At 34.5% G+C, this 18,552-nt stretch overlaps 1 protein-coding gene across 8 annotated transcripts in view; it reads right to left on the bottom strand.

The window, feature by feature from the left end:
• CCDC138 (coiled-coil domain containing 138) overlaps window positions 1-18,552 on the bottom strand; it is a 60,714-nt gene that overhangs the window by 37,954 nt on the left and 4,208 nt on the right. For 5 of the 8 annotated variants that reach the window (XM_081264967.1, XM_081264970.1, XM_081264969.1 and 2 more), the window contains exons 3-7: window positions 16,002-16,119; window positions 13,417-13,544; window positions 9,249-9,427; window positions 3,741-3,899; window positions 39-158 (exon numbers count right to left, since the gene is read on the bottom strand). In XM_081264967.1, the coding sequence (XP_081121093.1) occupies window positions 39-158; window positions 3,741-3,899; window positions 9,249-9,427; window positions 13,417-13,544; window positions 16,002-16,119 (704 nt within the window). The remainder of the gene's footprint in view (window positions 1-38; window positions 159-3,740; window positions 3,900-9,248; window positions 9,428-13,416; window positions 13,545-16,001; window positions 16,120-18,552) is intronic. The other 3 variants (XM_081264968.1, XM_081264971.1, XM_081264973.1) reach the window with 3 other exon arrangements.

Below are 18,552 nucleotides of genomic sequence, written 5' to 3'. Positions count from 1 at the left end.
CCTGACTTCAATCCTGGGTACTAAAAAATAGGTCTTACCTGTTTTTTTAAATTATCATTCAATTCTTTCAATGCATCAAAAGATGACCTCAGTCTCTTACTATCTTTATTCCTTTTCTTAAGAATTTCAGTTAAGTGTTCAACTTCTGCATCATGTTGCTAGGAAGGAAAAAAATCCAATCTAATAACTAGATAATGAACCCATATCACTAATGCTATTTAATATAAAAATTGTGTAATCAACCAAAGTAACAGCAAAACATCAAAAACATTTGTGAAAGACTCAAACATATTATCATACAAATTAAGTAGCAATAATCTATTTTTTGATTCTGCTAAGAAAAATGCACCCAAACTAAGTCACTAAAATATTTTCTTTTTCATACCAAGGAATAATAAAAAAACAAAGGATTCATGATCTTTTCAAGAGACTAATAGGCAATTCATAGCTTTATAAATTAAAATGTAAGGTAACCTTAAGAAATACAAAAAATACTCCATAGATGAGAACAAACTAATTATGTATTACCATATAGTGGTTAAAATTTTTGATGTCAATTTTACATTTCAAACAATGTTAAATACACAATAAAATTTCTTTGAGCCCCAACTATTTCTTTCCTGAATCAGTTTCAGGAGTGATAAAAATCAATTTCTCCTCTATAATGACATTTAAATAAGATAAAATGTTTTAGATTTAACATATAAATACTTACTCTCAATTTATTCATAAAACATCTAAACAAGCAGGCATCTAGAAGAAATCAAGAAACTAAATTTCCTTCTAAATAATTATATAAATATCATTAAAATAAACCAGTTTTCTTTATACTTAACAAGAATAGTAGACAAATCTAAAAAAGAGAATCAAGAATAAAATTAGTATGAAGAGATCTGAGAATTTAAGCATTCTTTCCTTAGCCCTATGAAAAAAATTCAATGTGGAAAAAAATTAGTTTTATGTCATTTTATAACTATATTAAGTGATTCCTTAAATAACTTAGGATACAGTCATACATAGTTACTTTTAAAACTAGTTTAATATTTCTATAATCTAATTTTTCCACATCTAAAAGACATTTAAAAATACCATATGCCATGGCAGGATAAACCCACTGCACTCTACTTCTCCTACTGATGTCAACAAAAAGCCCTAGACAAAACACAGAAAGCAACTATCTGATGGCTGTGAAAAGTCAACGAGAGTAGGGAAAATTGAATAAACGATGTCTAAAAGGGGAAGTTTCCTGTTTTTTTGGGATTTTTTTTTTCCCTCTCAAACTGATGCCCCAAAGTGGAACTCTGGATGGAAAGTGGAGCTCTGGGATAAAGACGGTCTTTCCAGCAAAGACACCAGGAAGAGGGGACCTTGCGATCTGGAGAGTGGGGAGAATATGATAAAAGAAACGTCAGAGCATCTTCTCTCTTTGGTGTACATGAAAATGTACAAATTGGGCTCAATTCTGACAAACCAAGCCCAGCAGGACAAAGGCTTGTAGAACTGAAGTAAGATTTTAAGCTGTTGTCCAAGCCTCAGACTATCCTCTAAGAGGCATATACATAAGACAATACGAAACAAAACTGCAAAGGCTCTGAAAACTAACCTGAAACGAGAACCACTGCCTGTAGAAGGTGAGAAAGACTATGGCCTAATTTCACTGGACTGAATAAATGCTTTAAATAAACAATGTTCTCCAGAAGATTATAAAAGGCACAGAATCTATACAATATGTTTCAAATACAATCCAAAAGTCACTGGACATGCAAAGACCCAAAAATGTAATAAAGTTTCAAGAAAAAATATAATCAATGGATGCCAATCCTGAGATGACCCAGATGCTGGATTTTTAAGTATGTTCCATGAGGTAAATGTAAACTTGAAAGTAAATATAAAGACAGAAACTGTTATGAGAAAAAAAATTTTTTAAAGAAAATAACTGGAAGTTTTAGAACTTCAGAATGTTAGAAATAAAAATTCACTAAATAGGCTTGATTTAGTCAGCTATTTCACTGCTGTGACCAGAAAACCCAATGAGAACAATTTTAGAGCTAATGTTTGTTTCAGAGGTCTCAGTCCATCATAGTTGACTGACTCCTTTGCTCTGGGCCTAAGCTAAGGCAGAACATCATGGTGGAAGGGAGTGGCAGAGGAAAGCAGCTCAGGACATGATCCCAGGAAGCAAAGAGAGAACAACCCCAACTACCTCCTTCCTCTAGCCACACCCTCCCTGTCTACAGTTACCACCCAGTTAAAAACTATCAACAGGGGATAGGGTTGTAGCTCAGCAGTAGGGCACTCGCCTCACACCTGCCAAGCCCTGGGTTCAATCCTCAGCACCACATAAAAATAAATAAGTGAAATAAAGGTATTGTGTCCAACTACAATTAAAAAAATAAATATTTTTAAAAAACTATCAATGGATTAATGCACTGATTAAGTTAAAGTTTCATAACCCTATCATTTCACCTCTAAATTTTCTTATATTGTCTCACACATGAGCTTTTGGGAGACACCTCCTATCTAAACCACAACAGTGTTCAATATCAACCTGGAGATGAAATAAGAAACAGTGAATTAAAAGACATATTAATAGAAATTATCCAGTCCAAAGAACACAAAAGGAAAAAAATGAAGAAAAGGGAAATCTTCCAGCTAGGAGTAAAAGGACTAGCATATGAGTCTGGAGACACAGAGAAGAAAAGACAATTGGAACATAAAAAATATTTGAAGAAATAGTTGTTGCAAATTTTCCAAATTTGGCAAAAAACATAAATTTACAAATTCAAGAAGCATAATAAACCACAAACTGGATAAAGTCAAAGAAAAGTATGCCAAGTTAATATAAATGAGCTGCTGCTAAAATCACAAGTTAAAGGAAAATAATTAAATAAACATAATATTCTAGAAAAGGCAGAGGTTGCCAAAGGCTAAGGATGGGAAAAGGGATATTTATAAAGGAACATAATAAAACTTTCTTAATGCTGGAACTATATTTTATCTTGCGTATGGTGGCAATTACAAAATTATAAGCATTTTCAAAACTAATTAAAATGTACAATGAATGTTATTCTGTATAAGTTACATGTATAAGAGGTAAGTTATATGACACCAAGAGATATTACTGTACATATTAATAATATCAAGCAAAGAAGTAAATTATACCAACTATATAAAATTCTTGCCAAAAGTACTTAATCCAAATATCATTGTTAGGAAACAATCAGGCAAATCTAGGATGCAATATATTCTACAAGACTGCTGACCCGGACTCCAAAGAAAAGTCTCACAAATAATAAAAATGGTAATGGTAAGTACTCTAGATTCAAAGAAATCTAAGACAATGCGTAGAGTTTGTTTAGTTCCTTGATTAGAAAACAAAACAAAAAAAGCAATAAAAGACATTTTTGGAGACAAAATGGGAAAGTGAACATGGACTATATATTAAATTATATTATTCAATTAGCATTAATTTTCTAATATATAATGATATACAGAAATGTACACATTCTTAAGAGATATACACTAAAGTATTTAGGGATACTATATAATGATTTCTGCAAGTTACTTTCAAATAGTTCAGAAAATGAGGTGTGTGTGGATCTATGTGAGTGTGTATACAGCAGTGCATGTGTATGTGAGAAAGGAAGGAGAAAGTGAAATGACAAATGTGACAAAATGTTAATAATTACAGAAGCTAAGGAGAAGTTATATTACTCTAAAAATTAAGATTTTACAAGTACCTCCTTTAGAATTCGAAATCTTGTAAGAACCTCTTCTTCGACACCTTTAATTTTACTCAAGGCATTTTCGTGTCTGAAAAGCAGTTGTTCTCTTTCAATTAAAAAACGTTCTCGCTTTTGAAGTTCTTCAGCAAAATTCTGTTGTGCTGCAGTTTCAGACTGTATCAAAATACCAGATTATAAATGAGTTTTAAAAGTACATTCACAAAATCTGCAAATTACATTTTTATCCACTGACATTGTGGTAGTTTTTGAAAATGCATTGGTACTTAACTCTGGGGATTATAGTAGTTGCTAGACATGGTCCATTATTTTACCCATACCCTCTACTTCCTTACTTTATTGTCCTATCACCAAGGGCTAAGAGGTTTCCAGGCCTGAATTAACACATGGGCTATCTTCCATGTCCTGGATAACACAGATTAAAAACCATCAGGAGAAAAAAATCACACACCACGTAAAGTGGTGTTTTTGAGTTCATAAAATTCTTGCCAAAAGTACTTAATCCAAATATTATTGTTAGGAAACAATCAGGCAAATCTACGATGCAATCAATCCTCTACTGAGCTACCAATGCTGTTCAGAACACTTGTTATATTTTCATGGTCAGCTTTTCATTCTCTATTCTCCACTGTCCTGATTTTGAACACAACACCTTAGAACATGTGGATGGCCTGGTTTCTAAATTCACAGGGAAAACAGAAGAGAGCAGAAGGGAACATCAGTTTCATGCCCACAAAATATATATGCAAATGCTTCTCTTTCTCTTCTTTATATAGATAGGTTCAGGATCTCACTGCCTTAAACACTTTTGTGAAGATTGCTGATTATCTCTTAAGTGTTTTCAATCTATTTCATTACATCTGAAATAAAATCTCTCTTGGCCCTACCCACATTCCCTCCCCAACCAAACTTACTAAATCATTGTCTACATTTGCTGAACCTTCTTTACCTCCAAGTCACTCTCAATTCATTTTTAATCTGGCTTCAGGCCACACTGCCCTACTAAAATGACTTACCTGTTACTAAATTTAAAGGTCACTTTTCAGTTCTTATTTAATTGAATCTCTCAGCGGCATGTTAAATGATTATCTCTTTCCTTCAACTTAAAATATTCACAATGGCTTGTATGATACCATGTTCTCCTGGTTTTCTATCACCTAGTAGAAAAAGCTGATCATGGCTTCTCAGTCTCCTTTGTAGGCTTCATGTCTCCACTGTCCTGTAACTACTATGATTGCTCAGGATTTGGGTTTAAGTTATTTTTTCTTCTCATTCTTCACATTCTCTGCTTGATTACATCCATTCAATGGCTAAAATTACCATGTGTTCCCAACCTACAACTGTTAGTTGTTTGTCTCAAGTGCCAAACTCAAGCATTAAACAGCCTATTTAACATCTCCACCTATGCACTTTCAGGTAGCACAAAATAAGCATGTTCCAAACTGAATTCAGTCAGACCTCACAGAAATATAAAGCAAAATCACAATAAGATACAATAAAGAATGCTTTTCTCTAAAACAGAAAAATAAGTGATGGAAAGGATGTGGGAAAATGGAAGCCTTGTATACTGTTGGTGGAAATGTAAGAGTCTGACAGTTCCTCAAAGAAGTTAAACACAGGTATCCTATGACTCAGCCATTCCACTATAGGTATACACCCCAAGAGAAATGGACTGCAAGTCCACACAAAACTTAAATACAAACCTGATAGCAGCATTACTCATGATAGCCAAAAAGTGGAACCAACCCATATGTCCAGAAATTAATGAGTGAAATATGAAATGTGATATATCTATATAATGAAATACTATTCAGCAATAAAAAGCAGGTGCTAGGCAGCACTAAGGGGCACATGTAATTCTAGCTACTCAGGAGGCTGAGGCAAGAGGATTGTAAATTCAAGGCCAACCTGGCAACTTAACAAGACCTTGCCTTGAAGTAAATGAACAGGATGGAAATGCTCAGTGATGCAACTCCCTTGGGTTCAATCCCCTAGTACTAAAAGGAAAAGATATACATGGTATAACATGAATGAAACTTGAAATTATCATGCTAAGTAAAAGAAGTCAGTTATTTATAAAAGATCACATATTATATGATTCCAGTAATATGATAAGTCCAGAAGAGACAAATGTATAGAAACAGAAAGTAGATTAGTGGTTGCTTACGGCTGAAGGGATTTTGGAGGAAATAAGGAATGACTCTAATGGGTAGGCATTTCTTTCTGAGATAATGAAATACTCTAAAATTGGTTATAGTGACAACAGTACAACTCTGTGAATATAACAAAAATAATTTAAGCATACACTAAAAAATTAATGTTATAGGGGCTGAAGCTGTGGCTCAGTGGTAGAGCTCTTGCCTAGCATGTGTGAGGCACTGGGTTCGATTCTCGGCACCATGTATAAGTAAATGAATAAAATAAAGGTCTACACATCTAAAAAAAATACTTTTAAAAAAATTAATGTTATAAATTAAAAAGAAAAAATCAAATCTTCTCCTTCTTCAGTTTTATATATAAGCCAAATGCAGCATGATTTATCCAACGTGCATTTTGCCCTTGACAAAATTTCTAGCACGTGTCCTAAATCCAAACAATTTCTAAGTCCTATTGATCTAATCTTTTAAATATCTCTAAAATCCAACCACTTCTTTGTATCCTTGAGGTCCCTATCCTAATCTAATCTACCTTCTGACTATTAACATTATGTTACAGTAACTTCTTTAACCTCTTACTACCAGTGACAATTTTAAACACTAACATATTTGGATGCGGACTCCCCCAAAGGCCCAGCGGTTAAAGGCTTGGTCCACAGAGTGGCACTAAGTGGGAGGTTGTAGAACCTTTAAAAAAAAAAGGTGGGTACTAAAGAAAGATCTTTAGGTCACTGTGTAAGTGCCACTGAATGGGATAGTGTGTTTCTGGCCCCTTCTGTCTTTTGATTCCTGGCCATGAAGTGAGCAGTGGTTTTTGCCCCATGTTCCTGCCATGATGTGCTGCCTTACCAAAGACCCAAAGCAATGGCCAATTGATCATGGAATGAAATCTCTAAAACTGTGAGCCAAAATAAACTTTTTCCCTTTATAAGTTAATTATTTCTGATATTCTGTTTCAGTGAAGGAACACTGACACAATAGATGACTCCCAAATTAAATAATCACCTCATATCCATTTTCTAATAGCCAGGCTATTGGTATTTTACTACCAAACCTGACTCATTTCAAACAAAGTACTGCTCTTCTCCCTGAAATTCATTCTTTCTCCATACCACACAAACCAGAAATGTGACAGTCAACTTAGTCTTCCTATACTTCATCGAATTCATTATGCCAAGTGCAAACAATTTTGGCTCTACAGTAAGTCTTTGATTTATCCATTTGTATCCCCTGCTACCACCCCACTCCAAGTTACCCTTATCTCTCAGTTGGGCTCCTGCAGTAGAGTGCTCTCTGGTCTCTCGAATTCTACCCGTCTGCCTCTCAGACATTTATGTAAGCATACATTAGATTTTGCTTTAAACATCTTCAGAGTTACCTACTACATTTTCTTTGAATAAATACGTTAATTTACCATGCCTCAGAAACTTCTCATACTGGAATGTCTCAGTGTAGAATCTAAATCTTTCACTGGGCTAATCTCTACTCATTTTTCAGGATTTAACTTACAAACCTTACCTCAGTCTCCTTCAATCTCCATCTTAATCTTCCCCAATCAGGTACTTACATTATACATTTATTATTTCTTCATTTAAGTTTATGAAATTATAGTTATATGGGTACTTATGATTGCTTCTAATAAGCTACATGTAGCAAGAGGCAGATATATCTTACCCGGTACAAACTCATATTAGCAGGTACTCAAATATTTATTGAATAAATTAAATCAATAGTGTAACAAAAATATATATGCTTGGAGGCCACCAATTCCATTTCAAAACATCTCTGAGTCTATAAAATAGACAATGAGCAAAGCTTACCCTCTCAAGCTGAAAAAATTTATGGCCAAGAAATTATCACTGAAATTAAACGGTGGCAGACATGATCAAGGAATATTGCCAGGATGAGGCCCCTTTAACAAATCTTGGAATGAATGTGTGGAGATGGCAACTAATGGGCAACAGAACAATATTGGCATGGTAAAAAATACTGTCAAGTTAGTAGCCTTGGAATGAGTATAATTAATGGCTGTTCAGAGAAATCCATGTCTCCTCTCCAAAGGGCCTGTTTTATACTATGCTGTAAAAATTGGATCATGTACATGATTGAACTTTTTGTTAAAAAAAAAAAAAAAACTTTTTTAATAGTAAAAAAAAAAGTATATGCTTAGTGACAACTCTAACACTACAAAGTAAACTTTAAAGGCAGACTAAAGATTAATAAAATCAGGGCTGGAGTTGTAGCTGAGTGATAGAGTGCTTACCTCGCATGCATGAGGCCCTGGGTTCGGTCCCCAGCACCACATTAAAAAAAAAAAAATAAACAAATAAAAATAAAGATATTGTGTCCATCTACAACTAAAAATATATTTTTTAAAAAGATTAATAAAATCAGACTACTCCCTTATATTTTACTTTTTTATTAAATATTTTTATCTTTATTGTTGACTATAGACCATAGATATACCTTGCAACCTTGGTTATTTTTTATTCTATAGAGTATTATTGAAAGTCTTTCTACTGTCACTCCATTGAGTAAAAGAAAAAAACCAAAAAACTATGAAACAGCTAGCCTCAGTTTTCACTATTTTATTTCCCAGACATGCAGCTAAATTCACAATCTCACAATCACTCCTTTCCAAACATCTCTCATCTCCTAATTCCTTATACCTGAAATGACCTTTCCATTGTTCTCCTCTCTAAATTCTTGAGATTAGGTCTTAGTCTCTAAATTTTTTCCTAGTTATTTAGGCTAAGAAAAACTTTTTCTGAAATGCTTAATTAATGCAACATGAATTAATTTAACAAAATGAACTGCTGGTTTTAAAATGTATTTTTGGTATTTCAAGTGTATGTAATATGTATGTAAACTCTGTATTCTTTCTGTACTCTTAGTGGAAATTTGATAACTACATAAATTATATCCTTAGAAACAAACCCCAAAGATAAGATAAATTGCAAGGTTCAGAGATGCAGTTTAGTGAGAGCTGTCAAGGAAACTTTTTACTATGTAATATTTAAAACAATGAATCTAGAACACCTAATTTAAAAAGCACACTTTACCAGAAGATTTGTTTCTGAAGAATAGGATAGGAAAAGGATAAACATAAAACACAGAACAATCTGAAGTCTAAAACACATCCCTACAAATAAAAACACTTGTAATATTTTTCTTTCAGTCTCTACATTTTCTCCCTCAATAGTTCCTACAAATTGAGTTTTTTCCCTTCTGACCTTGCCTTAGCCCACTTCTCTATAATAATTTAAATACCTTGTATTCAACTTTGGTGAATACTTGGTGCTTAGAATATAAATATTTCTGAATTCTCAAGTCAGAATTTAAATCTTACCTGCAGTTTCAGATGTATTTGAAATAACTCATCATATATCTGATTTATTTGACGTGGAAGTAAAGTCTGCTTGTTTGACACGCTGGATTTTGGATAGCTGGCACTTTTCAATGGAGAGTCACTGACATCACAATATTCAGTCCGAGGTTTTGGTAAGGCCCTATCTGTTGGCAGGTCAACTGCCAAGTAAATAAAATTTTAATTATAAACTTTATTACAGTTCCAATAATGTTCAGGAAAAATTATTTTAAGTATAAATTACAGTACTGTGAAAATGTTTCAAGAGAGAGAAAGAATAATATAGCAAATATAGTAAAATTTTAACATTTAGAAAATCTGGATTAAGAGTATACAGGAATTCTTTGTGTAACTTTTCTCTAAGTATGAAGTTATTTCAAATTTAATTATTTTAAAATGCAGGAAAACTGCCTAGGAAATAGAACATCACTTCAGAAACTTACCACATTCCCTTCTCTTCCCTGTAACCAAACAACAAGTCCAGTTAATTATTGCCTTATTTTTTTTCTTTTTACTTCCTATCACTTACATCTAAAAAGTACTTATTTAAGAGGCAAAAAAAAACCCTCTACAGTGAAAATTATAAAATGCTTAAGAAATTGAAGACACCAGAAGATGAAGATAAAAAGACATCGCATGTTCATGAAACACAGTTAAATGGCCAAACTATCAAAAGCAACTATAGATTCAATGCAATTCTCATCAAAATACCAATTACATTCTTCATAGAACTAGAAAAAAAATCCTAAAATTCAGATGGAAGCATAAAAACCCCAAAGTTGCCAAAGCAATCCTGAGGAAAAAACAAAGAGCAAGGCTGGAGGCATCACGATACCGGATTTCAAATATACTCGAGTATATTTTGATGGTATCAAAAAAATCATGGTATTGGCATAAAAAGAGATGTAAAAACCAATGGAATTAGAGGACCTAGAAATAAACCCACACCTCTATAGCCATCTGAGATTTTCTACCAAGAAGCCAAAACACATGTTGGAAGGAAGATAGCCTCAACAAATGGTACTGGGAAAATTGGATATTCAAGTGTAGAAAATTGAAACTAGACCCCTATGTCTCACCCCATAAATAAATCAACTCAAAATTGACCCTAATAGCTCAGGAAATAATAGAAACAATTGAAAAATGGGATTACATGAAATTTAAAAGTTTCTGCACAGCAAAAGAAAGAACAGAGTTAAGAGAGAGCCTACAGAATGGCAGAAAATATTTGCCAACTATTCATCTGACAGAGGATTAACATCCAGATTTACATAAAGACTCAAAAAAGTTTGGCCAGGGTTGTGGCTCAGTGGTAGAGAGCTTGCCTAGCATGTGTGAGGCACTGTGTTCGATCCCTGGCACCATATAAAAATAAACAAATAAAATCAAGGTATTGTGTCCATCTACAACTAAAAAAAAAAAAAAAAGATATTTAAAAAAATTCATCAACAAAAGAGCAAGTAATCCAATCAATAAACGGGGAAATAACCTGCACAGATACTTCTCAAAATCAAGTATAAAATGGCCAATAAATATGTGAAAAAGTGCTCAACATCTTTAGCCATCAGGGAAATGCAAATCAAAACTGCATTGAGGGGCTGGGATTGTGGCTCTGTGGTAGAACGTTTGCCTAGCATGCACAGGGCCCTGTGTTCAATCCTCAGCACCACATAAAAATACATGAATGGAATAAAGGTATTAAAAAAAAAAACTACACTGAGATTCCACACAACTCTCGTCAAAATGGCTAGTCAAAAAAACAAAAATGGGGTGGGGGTTATAGCTCAGTGGTTGATTGCTTGCCCAGCATGTGTGAGGCCCTGGGTTCGATCCTCAGCACCACATAAAAAATAAACAAATAAATAAAACAAAGATACAACCATATACAACTAAAAAAATGTTTGTTTTTTTTAAAAGTGGGGCTGGAATTGTAGCTCAGTGATAGAGCACTTGCCTAGCATGTATGAGGCACTGGGTTGGATTCTCAGCACCTTATATAAATAAATAAATAAATAAATAGATAGATAGATAGATAGATAAATAAATAAGTCCATTGACAACAACAACAACAACAACAAAATTTTAAAAAAAGAACAAATGCTGGCAAGAATGTGAAAAAGGAACACTTACACAATGTTGGTGAGAATGTAAATTAGCACAGCCGTTATGGAAAACAATATGGAGGTTCCTCAAAAATTAAAAACAGAATTACCATATGATGCAGCTATACAACCATTCCTGGCTATATTTTTGAAGGAAATGAAGTCAGCATAGAAAAAAGACATTTGCATACCTATTTTTATTGTGGCACTACTAAAATAGCCAAATTGTAGAATCAGCCTAGGTGCTGTCAACAGATGAATGGATCTTTAAATATGACATATATACATATGGAATATTATTCAGCAATTAAAAAAAAACATGTCATTTACAGGAAAACAGATGGTACTGGAGTTTCTCATGTTAAGTGAAATAAGCCAGACTCAGAAAGATAAGTATCACATGTTTTCCCTCATACATGGAAACTGTTAGAAAAAAAAGGTAATCTGAAAGTACAGAAGGAATTTTAGGGAAGGGAAAGAAAACCAGAGAGCCAAAAAAAGAGGAAAAAGAGAAAAAAGAGAAAGCAGTTGGGAGGGTATACATGATTAAAACATGATATATGCATGTAAGTGAAACCTATTAATTTGTAAAATTAACGATTTAATATTTATAATAAAAGTTGTCTAAAGTAAAAGCAATTTTAACACATACACACACACAGTTCTTGTTTTGCCCAATTTCAATTATGTCTATAATAATTTCTATAAATTCCTCCTTTAAATAGTAATAAGTTCTTTGAAATATATCCATGATGATTTCAGAATGATGGGTGCACAAACCTTCACTGCTTTATCCTATTTTATAAATACACGACAACGTTCTCCTACAGAGGGGTATTTGAGCTGCTCTGGCTATACAGATGCTACACAGTCATGCATCTGATACACGAGTTCATACAAAAGTTTTTCTGGGGAATATGGTTAGTAGTGTACATGTACTAGGCTATATGCACAGGTTCAACTTTACTACTGATGCCATTTTCTTCCAAAGTGGTTACATTAATTTACTCTCAAAAGCAGTGGATGAGTAAGTTGCTCTTACTTCATATTCTTACCAACACTGTACCATTAGAATTTAACAATCTAACAATTAGAGCATAAAATGCTCTCTAGCAGTGGTTTTAACTTGCATTAGGTTAAAGGAGCCCACCTTTAAGGGAGGGTGCTTCCCACTAGAGTCTCCATTTTAGACAGAAGCAGAATGAATTTTAAGAAAATTTCGCTATATTCAGTTCAGCAAACACACTAAAAGTAAAAAGACAAGTTCAGTGCTTTGCTTGCCTCTCTAAATACATAATTTCTGACCTGAGCATTCCTTACTTTTTTTGGTCAACTTTCATGTATATTCATTCACCTCTTAAAATAGTTCAATCTATGTTTTTAGTAGGAAAACCCACCATATAATGAGACACACAAGTCCAAACTGAAGTAATTTTCATTGTCTTCAAATACTGAGATCCATGTGACAAATGAGATGAAGGAGAGGGGAGAAAGGGGAAAATGAATGTGTATTGTGTGCAGACAAAATATTTGTAGGAAAAAAGAGAGCATCAGCAATAGTGTGCTGGAGCTCTTGCGGCCCAAAAGCAAAAGGCTTCATCACTGGTTGCGGCTTTCCATGAAATCCTGATAAAACTACGAAGTGAAGACAGGCACATAGAGAACTGCCATTAGTTCAGTGCTGACTGAGGAGGCCATACTGTAAGTAATCTGTACTGTTTTCTCAAAATATTAGGATTAGTCAAACACTACCACAATCATTTTCTTACTTTCTAACAAACACTGACATGAAAAAGAACTGAAGCCATCATAAAAGTATTCTGTTATTTACTTATCTTGAGAAGTTTTGAAAACACAAGCATACAACTGGAAAATAATGAAGTTCATGTTTCTCTTCTCTAGTTAATAACAAGCACAGTAACCATTTCAGGGCTTACAAAAATTCAGAACAGAGAAATATATAGATTCTTGAGAAACAGTGTTTTTATTAAGAGATAAGTTTTATATGTACTGACAAAATTACTATTTAAATGATTTTTTTTTTTTACCTTTTTCTATTTCTTTAAAAGACTGTTTGGTTATTTTGGAGGTTCTAACTCTATGATCATTCTCGATCACATCTTCTTCTGTTTCCCGATTATTCAAATCATGAAAAGAATCCAGTTCATCATCTAGGCTTTAAAAAAAACTCTATCACAGAAATCTGGAAGTTACTATAGCATTTGGGAGGAATAAAATTGTTTTAAATATAAGCAGCATAACAAATGAGAAAAATAAACATTTTTAAATGCAAAAAAAGCATGTAAAAGATAAAAATGTAAAAATTAACCCTCATTGATTCTGATAACCCACTAAGCACCCTTCAATCTTTTCTATTCATTATATCTGTAGAATGCTCTAGAACTGCCAAATTCTTTCTGCTGATCCCCAATAATTCAGTGAGAAAGATACAACATGTATTGTTATCTATTTTAGGTAAAGAATTAAAGTTTACAATGAGGAAAGTTAAATAACTGACAGGTGACATAACTAATAAAGACTGAAACAGAACTAGAATCCCAGGTGTTTCTCCAAAAAGATCATCTCAGACTAGAAATTTCTAGAACAGTGCTGTTCAAAAGGAATATAACACAAGACACATAAGTCATTTAAAATTTTCTGGTAGCACATTAAAAACATACAAAGAGGTAAACTTTAGCAATATATTCTCAGTATAATTACAATGTTACCACTTCAACATAAAATCAATATAAAAGCCAGGCATGGTGGCGCACACCTGTAATCCCAGCAGCTAGGGAGGCTGAGACAGGAAGATCACAGGAGTTCACAAGTTCAAAGCCAGCCTCAGCAACTTTGCAAGGCCCTAAGCAACTCAGTGAGACCCTGTCTCTAAATAAAACACAAAATAGGGCTGGGGATGTGGCTCAGTGGTTAAGTACCCCTGAGTTAAATCCCTGGTACCTCCCCACAAAAAACTCAATATAAAAAATTATTATGGGGCTGGGGATGTGGCTCAAGCGGTAGCGCACTCGCTTGGCATGCGTGCAGCCCGGGTTCGATCCTCAGCACCACATACCAACAAAGATGTTGTGTCCGCCGAGAACTAAAAAATAAATATTAAAAATTCTCTCTCTCTCTCCTCTCTCACTCTCTCTTTAAAAAAAAAATTATTATGAAAACACTTTACTTTCTTTTATTCATGCTAAGTCTTTGAAATCCAATGTGTATTTTAAACTTAAAACATCTCAATTCAGACCAGCCCCATTTTTCAAGTTCTTAACAGCTACATGCGGTCTGTAGCTACTGTGCTGGACAGCATACTTCTACACTAGATTATAGACAGAGACTGTGAAAAGTTCAAATGGTGGGAAAACCTTCATAATTCAAAACCTTCAAATTATAATTTGGAATTACATCCAGGTCACTTATATAAACAAAAATGGTTAAACTTTAAAAGAATCAACTCATTTTAGTAGAGAAAGAGGCAATTCATTTAAAATATTCAAAATATGGTTATGTTAATAATATGTTAAGCACAATTGTTTATTTCAACATTTTATTTTGCATACGAACACACCTTTATAGTTTTACATTATTTTGAAATGTTTTATCTTCTTTTTTTTTTTTTAAAGAGAGAGTGAGGAGAGAGAGAGAGAGAGAGAGAGAGAGAGAGAGAGAGAGAGAGAGAGAGAGAGAATTTTTAATATTTATTTTTTAGTTCTCGGCGGACACAACATCTTTGTTGGTATGTGGTGCTGAGGATCAAACCCGGGCCGCACGCATGCCAGGCGAGCGCACTACCGCTTGAGCCACATCCCCAGCCCTGTTTTATCTTCTTGATAATCACATACTTCTACCACGAACTATAATCATTAAAGGTTCAATTTAAACATTTATTTCATTTTATCTCCTTTATAGAACTGTAACCCTATTTTGCACAGTACTGTATCATATGTTTCTAGTTACTACATTCCCTTCAATCTCTCTCAACTACTTCATATACAGTACTTAACATACTACTGGAGCTAAAGCAGATACTGGGTTGAGTGTCACTACCCCAAAATCCTATATTGAAGTTTTTTTTTAATTTTAAAATATATTTTATATCTGTAAAATATTTTTAAATTAACTTTTTAAAAAATTTTTATTGTTGGTTGTTCAAAACATTACATAGTTCTTGACATATCATATTTCACACTTTGATTCAAGTGGGTTATGAACTCCCATTTTTACCCCATATACAGATTGCAGAATCACATCGGTTACACATCCACTGATTTACATATTGCCATACTAGTGTCTGTTTTGAAGTTTTTTTCTGAGTTCCTTTTTTAAAGAAAAGAGCACAGTTTTCATTTAGGTCCTGGATGAATACACACATAAGTAATTTTTTATCTTTTAAATTAGGCAAATAATTTACTTTCCATTATGACACTAAACATCAGGTGTCTATGCTTTAATAAGAAATTCTCAGTAAAAATTAATAAATTAGTCTCTTCAACTATTCAGCAGGCCTCAGACTGCTTGTTCATTCCCCCCAAGGAAGAATAAACACATGAACAATCTGCCCTTTTCCCTTTCTCAAATTCCTTGAAGTACTGAGTGAAAAATAACAGAATTCTGAATACTTTACCAATTCACATTTAAGTGCTTGAATGAACCGCAAAAAGATGTTGTACCATGTTTTCTTTCATCAGAATAACATTTCAAGGAACCGACTTTATCTCCAGAGGAGTAGATATCCAAATCATCTGTCAATATAAAAGATATACTGATTATCTAATCCTAGCCTCCTAAAATAAGACTCCATCCACCAAATGCTTTCTTATGCAAGCTTCATAGATAATTGGAATCAAGGCACTCCTGAAGATGGCACATTAGAGGCACTCAGGGTCCCCTACTGCTCGATGAGACTGAACCAAAATGAAAGGTGTGCAGCTGCATGTTGAGTAGGGGCCACAGAAAAGCAATGGAGTGCCACTACAGAGAGCCAGTGATCAGGTGAAACCCCAAAATACTGTGTTTTAGAATAAAAAGAGACCTAGGATCTATACAAAAAGCTAGCAAGAGAAAAAAGATTCCCTGTACTTTGCAGGAGATCCATCAATGCCACAATGAGGAGCCATCTTCAGATGGGTCCCACTGTCTGAGTTTACTGCTCGGGAGATCAGAAACCCCTGCATTTTTTATATCCCCCAGACCCAATTTCCTCTTTTCTCTATTCCAGCAGGTGTCCAGTGAGAGTCAGTTTGGGCTCAGGGAAATGACTGCTGAGGACTCTAGGCAATGGGAAACAGAAGACACTTCTACTTAAAATGCATGGTTGGACCTCTGTGAAAAAGAGTCAGTAGTTGTGTGTGGATTTACAAGAAGGCTGGGTTCAGGAGCACAGTGGTTTAAACTGGTAAATCTCTTCATTCAAGGAGGCTCCCCACCCCAGTGCAGATCCCATTGATTTAGTGGCTTCTTCCACACTCAGAGGCAGAAAACATAGCACTACAGTTTGGACATTTGCCACACACCCAAGTGCACTGACTGAAGATCTTGGGACCAAGGGTGAGCAAACCAGATTGGTTCACAGGCATGGAGGCTGAGACAGGCTGGTAGATGGCTCTTACTGTCATCGCACCCCCATTCCTGGTGCAAAAATCAGAGACCATGGGAGTGAACTTAGCCTTGCTGCAGATAACTTTGCCTTAGCTCAGGCTGGTGGGCAAGGAGAGGCTGAGCTCAGTCTACACACTGCCCTACTGGTTTGGCCTAAGCTGGAACTGAGAAGGAATACATCATATTGCCACCAGCACCCACAATGTCCCCATATCTGGGAAATGACAAAAATTCAAGGTCTTGGAAAGAGTGTCTCCATCTAAAATATCTTAGGAAGGAGCAAGTTTCATCTTGTTCTTTGTTGTTTTTGTTTCCTTCACTTTTTAAATACTTTTATCCAATTTTGTTAATCATTTTAATTATTTAATTGGATTTTTGCTTTTTGTCTCTCCTTTCTCATTTTTATTCCCTTTTCTTTTCATTTTTCTTCTTCTGTTTCCTCCTTTTAAATTTTTATTCAGTATTTATTTATTGGGCTGGGGATGTGGCTCAAGTGGTAGCGCGCTTGCCTGGTATGCGTGCGGCCCGGGGTTCGATCCTCAGCATCACATACAAACAAAGATGTTGTGTCTGCTGAAAACTAAAAAATAAATATTAAGACTCTCTCTCTCTCTCCTCTCTCACTCTCTCTTTAAAAAAAAAAAAAGATTCTCTCTCTCTCTTTAAAAAAAAAAAAAAAGTATTTATTTATTTATTTATTTGCACAGTACTGATAATTGAACCCAGGGTTGCTCTACCACTGAGCTACAACCCAGACACCAGACAACCAAGACTTTTTTTTTTTTTTTTACTCTTAAGTCAGGGTATCATTAAATACCTAGGCTAACCTCAAACTTGTATTAGTCCTGCCTCAGCCTCCAGAGTAGCTGGGTATAGCTGTGAGCCAATGTGCCTGGCTATTCTATTTCAGTATTAATTCTACTTTCTTTGATGTCTAATTTTTAAACTATTCTATATTATGAGTTCCCCTTACTTCTCTCTGGTTATCGGGGTTGTAGAGGTTCTTTTTAAAATACATTTTTATTTTATGTTAATATATGGTTTGCTTTCAAGTTGTCTACTGTTACTGGTGGTCATTTTCTCCTCTCAAATCAGTGCTATGGAATAAACTAAGCACCTTGAACATACTGGATAGATGGCTTTGACACTGAACTTTTAATTCTGACCTAGTTGAGAGAAACTGTACCTTTGTCTATCCAGGACTGGGTCTTGCTCAAACTTTGATGGATACCTCAACTTAAAAAAGAGGTTAGAGGAAAACACCCAGCAGACAACCTGGCCGTAAGTATGCAAGATGACAGGAGTGGGCTGAAGACTATTACACTCCCTTAGCAACAACAGACGAATAAACACAACTGTTGTGAGCATGCCCCAATAAGGGGCCACATGCAAGCCCTCTTATATTGTACTGTGCTAACAAATGCTAGAGAAACAGCCGTGGAAAGTATGCTTTTTATACTCCACTGATTATATCATACTTGCCTGAACTAGCAGTGGGACTCCACTCACAGAAGGCCTACAAAATAAATGAATCCCTCAAGTTCTGACAAAGTACTCAAACTCCACCAAACACAGTC

Source organism: Spermophilus citellus (assembly GCF_964194105.1).
Source record: "Spermophilus citellus genome assembly, chromosome: 13".
Classification (NCBI taxonomy): domain Eukaryota; kingdom Metazoa; phylum Chordata; class Mammalia; order Rodentia; family Sciuridae; genus Spermophilus; species Spermophilus citellus.
The sequence above is the reverse complement of the archived record's forward strand: the minus strand, read 5'-3'. Positions and strand labels throughout refer to the sequence as shown.